At 39.1% G+C, this 7,769-nt stretch overlaps 1 protein-coding gene and 1 long non-coding RNA gene across 2 annotated transcripts; one reads left to right on the top strand and one right to left on the bottom strand.

Moving 5' to 3' along the window:
• Nucleotides 1-1,359: 1,359 nt before the first annotated feature.
• LOC107562308 (uncharacterized) lies at nt 1,360-1,950 on the bottom strand. The gene is made up of 3 exons (XR_001605970.1): nt 1,872-1,950; nt 1,664-1,789; nt 1,360-1,495 (listed from the first exon to the last, which is right to left on the bottom strand). It is a non-coding gene; the product is annotated as an uncharacterized lncRNA (long non-coding RNA).
• Nucleotides 1,951-3,801: 1,851 nt separating this feature from the next.
• On the top strand, nt 3,802-5,958 carry LOC107562305 (potassium voltage-gated channel subfamily S member 3-like). Its single transcript, XM_016246938.1, has 3 exons — nt 3,802-3,842; nt 5,147-5,811; nt 5,880-5,958. The coding sequence occupies exons 2-3, from the start codon at nt 5,204-5,206 to the stop codon at nt 5,893-5,895; spliced, it is 624 nt and encodes a 207-aa protein (XP_016102424.1). The 5' UTR covers nt 3,802-3,842; nt 5,147-5,203; the 3' UTR covers nt 5,896-5,958.
• The last annotated feature ends 1,811 nt before the right edge of the window (nt 5,959-7,769 follow it).

Genomic DNA, 7,769 nt, shown 5'->3' with positions numbered 1-7,769 from the left:
ACCGCAATCTCTGCACGCAAGACAGGAGCATCCCTGTCCAGCACAGAGGAGAACCGAATGCCCCTGAACTTGGGAGGGTGCCGGGCGAATTGAATCGCATAGCCGAGTCTGACGGTTCACATGAGCCAGCGAGACGGCCTGGGGCATGTTTACCAGGCCCCCAGCGACCGAGTAGGCGGGACTAGGGAAACCACCGACGTACCCGCAGTGGGGCAGTGCAGGGGAACACAGGGACCCAACCCGGGAGGCTTCCGTGCATCCCAGGGTGGGGTCTGAGTGCGCGGCGTGCCACTTACCTGGCTCCACGGCTGGGCAGGGGGCTCGTGAGGAGGCATAGCGTCCTTGAACTGAACCCTGTTGCCCCATGGCGAAGGGAGAGGGGGACAGCCATGTGGAGACTGGATCTCGCGCACTGCCATCCTCGCCCTCTTGGAACCCGGAGAAAAAGGAACCCGCTCTTCTGTTGGGGTTTTGGGCACCACTGGCTGGGTAGCCAGCGGTGGAACAGAAAAACCCAGGAACAATGAAGCTCTTTTAGAAATTGCTCTTTTAGAAGGAAAAACACTCTTTTAGAGAGAGCGCTGAAGCGCCCAGGGGAGGTTGTGGCGAGACCGCAGAATGGCAGCTGCAGCACGCCGAAGATGAGCAGCACTGAATGGCAACCCCCGCTGACGCGCCGTAACACCAACGCCAGCTGTTTCTTCCAAACACTCGCGGAGATTCGTCCTGAGAAGGCTCGGCTCCGAAGCGAAAACTGATGTGCGTTTGCACGCGCTCTCCTTTTATACCTGCGCTGCGGGGCGGGGTGCGCGTGGCGAAACACGCACGACAACTGTCATTGGCTTGTTTAGTTAACACTCGAAGGTGATTGGGCTCTCGGGCGAGATCCCAATTCATCAGTCACGACTGACGTAACGTAGAACGTGACTGACTGAAAGGGAACAGCACACACTCCTTAAAAACACAATTTTAGACATCATTCATGTAGTATAAGTGGTGTGGGACACCAGCAGCTTACTGAAGTACCACTAAAAATATTATTATACATACCAGCTGTTGTACTGGTGCTGTCTTGATTTCTGGCATTGCATTTATTACGGATACCTGAAAGAACATAAGCATGCAAAGGCAGGTAGCAATAACACAAGTACTGCATTTCCATTGACACATTAGATTACTAGTCTTAGATCATACAGTTAGATAAGAAATTCCTCAATTTAGCAGCTACGAGTCCTATAAACTATCCAGCTGCCACTGGTCAAACTTGATGCATAACCTCCACATAATGTCAGAAATGTCCTCATTTTTATCAAAAGTTTAAAAAATTACATATTTAAGAAAATAAGTTACTTGCCTCCATAAAGTTTGTCTCACACAAAATCTTACGTGCAGTCATGGTGTGACTGCAGAACTTGAACACTTCATGGACTTTCTCAGATAGCGTGGGGAATTCATACGGTTTAAACTGCATGGCTACTCAAAATTCCTTGTCACCCTATTGGAAAAATGGTTAGGTACGTGCAATTAGAAATAAAACAATTCCCTTCTTAAATATCCACTCCCACATTTCAACTTTCATATTTTCTTAATTATTTACATAATAAACTATAGCTCCACAACTAGAGCTGGTTAAAGAAATGCTTAATTTATAAAAGACACAAACCTGGTTCTCTGCAAAAACAACTCTGTAGGGAAGCTGACACTACCTTATTCCCCCAAGGATCAGATTTCTGTGTATAGCCACACTGAGCCGCCAGGTGAGGTGTGAGAAGGACTGTCTGTGTGTCGTCTGAAATGCCCAGATTAGGTCTGAACTGATTTCTGTGTGTATTAAACTCATTGGCTCATGAACAAAGGGATGATTAACTTACTGACTGCATAAAGCTCTAAAAGACCTCCTGCACTCAAAGAACCAGGGAGGATAAACTGTACCCTATTTCCAAGACATTCAGCTTGGATTCCATATGCAATCAAGAAATGTATCCATTAAGTAATGATTTGCATGATTTGACACAAAATAGTGAACGCACAGCATGGCTTACCTGCAGAGGTATCTGCATGAATGCTTATTATAGTGACCATAAGCCATAAAGCTCTACAAATATCATTAAATAAATCAACACATCTCCTGATGAATTCAAACACTCATATTTCCATATCCCAAAACATACAACAACTCTCCGCCCTGCTAGGTGTGGACCTGGATTTAAAGGTTAACGGGAAACTAAGGTTTTAAAAGGACTCTTTCTTAATAACGGAATGTTTAGAGCTTGGTTTCTCTAGCCGTAAGTTTGTAGGTTTCAAACGTCTAGGAGGCATATTAGGACAATTCGTGTGCAAACAAAAATAAGTATCATAATTTAATAAAAATCATAAAAGGAGTGAACAATAAATCCCTACTGGAATGTATTCTAATGAACAGGTTTGACTACTTTAGTAATTTCCATGAGTACAAATCTTAATGTTAAAGAATATAATAATATTCTAAGCAATTGTGTGCTTCTAATTTTATAGCAACAGTTTGGACAGGACCCTTTGCTATTCTAATATGTGACCCTGGACCAAAAAAAAAAACAGTCATAAGTAGCACGCGGGTATAATTGTAGCAATAGCCAAAAATATATTTTATGGGTCAAAATTATAATTTTTTATTTTATGCCAAAAATCATTAGGTTATTAAGTAAAGATCATGTTCCATTAAAATATTTTGTAAATTTAAATATATCAATTTTTTATTTTATGCCAAAAATCATTAGGTTATTAAGTAAAGATCATGTTCCATTAAAATATTTTGTAAATTTCCTACTGTAAATATATCAAAACTTAATTTTTGATTAGTAATATGCATTTCTGAGGACTTAATTTGGACAACTTCTCAATATTTTGATTGTTTTGCACCCTCAGATTCCAGATTTTCAAATAGTTGTATCTCTGCCAAATATTGTCCTATCCCAGGGGTAGGCAAGTTCGGTCCTAGAGAATTAAGCTCCAACCATGAAAACAAATCTCACCTGCCTATAGCCTTAGTAATCCTGAAGACATTGATTAGCTTGTTCAGGTGTGTTTGATTAGGGTTGGAGCTGAACTCTGCAGGACTGCGGCTCTCTAGGACCGAACTTGCCTACCCCTGTCCTATCCTAACAAACCATACATTAATGAAACTCTTATTTATTCAGCTTTCAGATGACATTTAAATCTCAGTAAAAAAAAAATACTCTTATGACTGGTTTTGTGGTCCAGGGTCACATATGACAATGCCTCTGTGTATAAGGCAAGGTTCAAAAGGTGCCTTTTTTTGTTCTAAAGAAGGGGGTGTCCATATAGTGTTGTGTACAAGTCATTGGTGTTTGGTGATGAGTTTTTGGCTCAAGATCTGCATTTAAAGTCACACCAGAGGTGTTTGGGATTGGGACTTAATTGGCTTTCTGCAGACCAGTCAAGTTCTTCCACACTGACCAAATCAATCATTTATTTTTGAACCTTGCCTTATACACAGAGGCATTGCCATTTTAGAAAAGGATCCTGTCCAAACTGTTGCTATAAAATTAGAAGCAAAAATTCCCTAGAATATCATTACTATTCCCTAGAACATCATTGCTATATATATATATATATATATAGAGAGAGAGAGAGAGAGAGAGAGAGAGAGAGAGAGAGAGAGAGCATCAGGTTTCAAATGGTGAATTTTTTACTCTACATTCTTTGCTGTTTCATTAGTTGTTTTAGATACAGTTGAACTGTTGAAAAGCCACATACAGATTATTCAAAAAGGTGCCTTTATTTAATATTTACAGGTATCCTCAAATAAGTGTTAATTAAAAGTGTCTCCCCGTGACTTTAAGGTAACTCAGAATATTAAACATAAGCAGTGCATATGTTGTCAGATATGACTGTCAAATGCAGTGTTGTGTTCTTCTTGAATAATGCCACCCTTTATGTTAACCTACAGAATAAATACGGTCACATTTTGAATCTGTAATTGTAGTAGGCTCAGATGATATACACTCTGATGTTGTTAAGTTTCAGTCTAGGTTGTCTGGGAGGATCTGTTTACAGCAGTTTACAGCAGTGACAGTACAGTTTAAGTTAAGGAGGCCATCAGTCTAAATACTGTTGTACATAATTAAAATAATTCTGATATATCATAATCGATAATAATTTATTTCATTTGAAGAGGTTACTGTTGAATTTTCAAGAATCCATCAATCAGAAAGTCATGGCACACAAATGGTGGCACCATTACCCGAAGATAACCCTGTCAGTCATTACACAGAACTTTTTAACATGTTTGCAAGCAACCACCCAAAATGTCATCTGTAAGCCTATTCAGCCCCGTGCCATTTCAAACCTGTATGCATTTATTATATTTTTGGGCCACAGAAGAAACAAACAACACTAGCCTTTTGACTTCCATTGTATGGAGGGAAAACACTGAGACATTTCACAAAATAACTACTTTTTTACTCATATCAAGGAATGATATGAGTAAATGACAACAGAAATTAAATTTTTAGGGTGAAGTGTTTCTTTAATGTCAAATATAATGTCAGCTTAATGGCAACTTTTTATCAATGTTAATAGTATAAGTAAAAATGTGTATTATATTATTTGTGTGGTTTTTCCAATACAATCTCAAGGCAATTTATAACTATTTTACGTTTTGGCGAATTGGTGGCTAATTCATATCTCATTCATATGTATTTGTACTGTATGATGTGCTTTGCTTCACTGGTCCTGTGATGTGACATATATTTTAAAGTACCATGCATTTCAATTAATATGATAAAAAAAAGTGTAAATAGAGTATAGGATGTCATACTGCAGGACTATCATTAAACAAAATTATTCTAGAGCAGGGGTCCTCAACTCTGGACCTCGAGATCCACTTTCCTGCCGAGATTAGCTCCAACCTGGAGCTTCCTACATCCCTGCAAATTTGTAGTAATCCTGAAGACCTTGATTAGCTTTTTTCAGGTCTGTTTGATTGGGTTGGAGCTAAACTCCGGAGGAAAGTGGATCTCAAGGTCCAGAATTGAGGACCCCTGATCTAGAGTTTATATGCTGGTCATTTATTTAATCAATTTCATTGATTTAATAGTTTTCTGTGCTTTTGATGTAGCTAACTTTCATATTTATGTTGTTTTAGTAGAAAATGAAAGTATATCATTGGCAAGACTTCCAGATTCGATGAATCGGTACCACCATGATGTATAGGCAAGTTCTCCACCATCAAGGCAGGGAGGAAGATCTTGTTAATCTCAACGTTGGGGGCACCCAGCACAAGGTGGAGTGCTGTGTTCTGCTCCGGTTCCCCAACACACGTGTGGGTCAGTTAATCCAGTGCTGCAGCGATGCCGCAATCCTGGAACTCTGTGACGACTACAGCCCCGCTGAGCAGGAATACTACTTCGACAGGAGCCCGCAAGTCTTCCACTGCGTTCTGAACTTCTACTGTACAGGACACTTTCATGCTGCGGAGGAGCTCTGTGTGTTTTGCTTCAGTCAGGAGATCGAATACTGGGGCATCAGTGAGCTGGATCTGGAAGCCTGCTGTCTCGAATGGTTCCTTGAGCGCAAAGATGAGCGGGAGCAGACCGTGTCTGGCTGGTCTAGTAATGCAGCGTCATCTGGAGAGATATCGGTTGTGGGCAGTGACCTGTGGAGGTTTGAGGGCACGTGGTGTTCAGATGTGCGCAAGTTCATGTGTCAAACTCTTGAAGATCCCAATCACTCCAAGTGTTGCAAAGGTGTAGCTGCGGTTTCCGTCCTGGTCATTGTGGCCATGTGTATCCACAGTATGCCCGAATTCAGGTATGCAACCGACAGTGAACATTCTGTCCTGGACTCTCTGGAGCTCATTTGTATTATTTTCTTCTCAGTGGAGTTTGTCCATAGTAGCTCCTCAGACATTGAGGTTTTTGGGAAAGCCTCTGAACATCATTGACATGGCTTCTATCTTGCCTTTCTATGTGACGCTGGCCTTTGAATGTTTGGATGAAGAGAATGGGGAGGAAAACCAACATCTGGTCAACATGGGGAAGGTGGTTCAGGTTCTCCGGTTAATGAGGGCCTTCAGGGTGCTAAAGCTTGCTCAACATTCAGAAGGAGTGAGAGCTTTTGGAGAAACTCTAAAGAGCTGCCAATGCGAGGTGGGTCTGCTCGTTCTTTTCATTACTGTTGGAATATCATTCTTCTCGACGTTTATCTACTACACTGAAAAGGAAGACGCTTCGTCCAAACTCTCTTCTATTCCTGTTTGTTGGTGGTGGGCCATTATTTCAATGACTACGGTAGGCTATGGGGATGTATATCCACTGACAGCAGCTGGGAGAATTGTAGCTACACTTTGCATTCTCTGTGGGTTGCTTGTGGTTTCTTTACCCATCACCATCATCATGAATAACTTTTCTAAGTACTTTGATAAAAATACACCTAAGAGTATGGTTTGAAATGTTGGTTTGCTTTTGCAATCTAAACTTAAGAAACATTTTTCTGGTTGTTTCAAAAAAAGTCTTTTTGACAATCTTGACATTAATAAAAAATAAAGCCATCCGACATCTTGGTGTTAAATACTTCATTTTAAACAACAATGAAACAACAAACAAATGAAAACGAGCAGCACAAAACTCATTTTTTTCTTCAAAAAAGTTTAATAGTAGTTCTATGTACAACAAATGATCATACTTAATATTCAGTTATTCAAAGAGGCAGATTGATCGAATCTGGAATTAGGGAAAATACTGAAGCAAAACTAAAGCAGAGAAGGACCAAACCCTTCATAAAGTCCTCATCTGCAAAAAACCCAACATTTTATATTTAGATATGTGAATATGACTTAATAAATTATAAATAAAAAAGCTAATTAATTGTACAAATACCAAACTATTTGTAAAATGCCAAAACAACTAACAGCAATGAAACATCAAATCATACATTCATTTTTTTTTCTTTTACGATCCTGCATGCTGTCATAGCTCTATAAAATAATCTTGACAAAGTTCAAATGAACATGGGTTAGAGCCAAAAAAAAATTAAGCATATACTCCTTTATCAATATATGTATTTTTTCTAAATAAATAATGTATATTTGGCATTAGATTCATCCTTATTATTGATATATTTAATTATTCAAAACAAGTTTGAAGCCAAACCATTCTCAAAAACTCACTGTTAATAGCCCATTTATGAGAGGTCTCACTTATTCAAACCACATTACATCAGATGTGCTAGAAAACAAAACAAAAAAGAGAAAATCCCTCCCCTTGACAAATTAGTAATGAGAAACTAAGACCAAAATATTTTCATACTGGGGTTATGGTTAACCTTTGAGACCAAAACCTGTGAATACACAGCAAAACTGCCTTGAATCCCACCTCACGCATTGAAAAGTCAACAGAGCACCACAGACAGACCTCAACATCCTAAAGAATAATTATTTTCACATAGTCTACCAAAGAAAGGATGTCAAATTGTGTCTGTGCCATGATCAATGAAATCCTTCAGGTTATTGCTGAACAGGCAGCGAAACATCTGTACTTAATTTATACAGCTGAACACTCATTCAACTGCCTATAATACTGTGATTTCTTTGCAGAGAAGCATTGAATAGGAGGACAACTGACAAATGAAAAGGGAGCGTGGGGTAGAGAACAACTGATAAAGGGTATAATCTTTCATTTTGTAATTTTAAGCAATTATATATATATATATATATATATATATATATATATATATATATATATATATATATATAAAAAAGATAAACATGC

This window comes from Sinocyclocheilus grahami, unplaced genomic scaffold, assembly GCF_001515645.1.
Source record: "Sinocyclocheilus grahami isolate Dianchi unplaced genomic scaffold, SAMN03320097.WGS_v1.1 scaffold817.1, whole genome shotgun sequence".
In the NCBI taxonomy this organism is placed as follows: domain Eukaryota; kingdom Metazoa; phylum Chordata; class Actinopteri; order Cypriniformes; family Cyprinidae; genus Sinocyclocheilus; species Sinocyclocheilus grahami.
The sequence above is the reverse complement of the archived record's forward strand: the minus strand, read 5'-3'. Positions and strand labels throughout refer to the sequence as shown.

What these genes read in the sequence shown, in the direction of transcription:
- LOC107562305 (XM_016246938.1), top strand. Translation starts at nt 5,204, where the DNA reads ATGATGTATAGGCAAGTTCTCCACCATCAAGGCAGGGAGGAAGATCTT.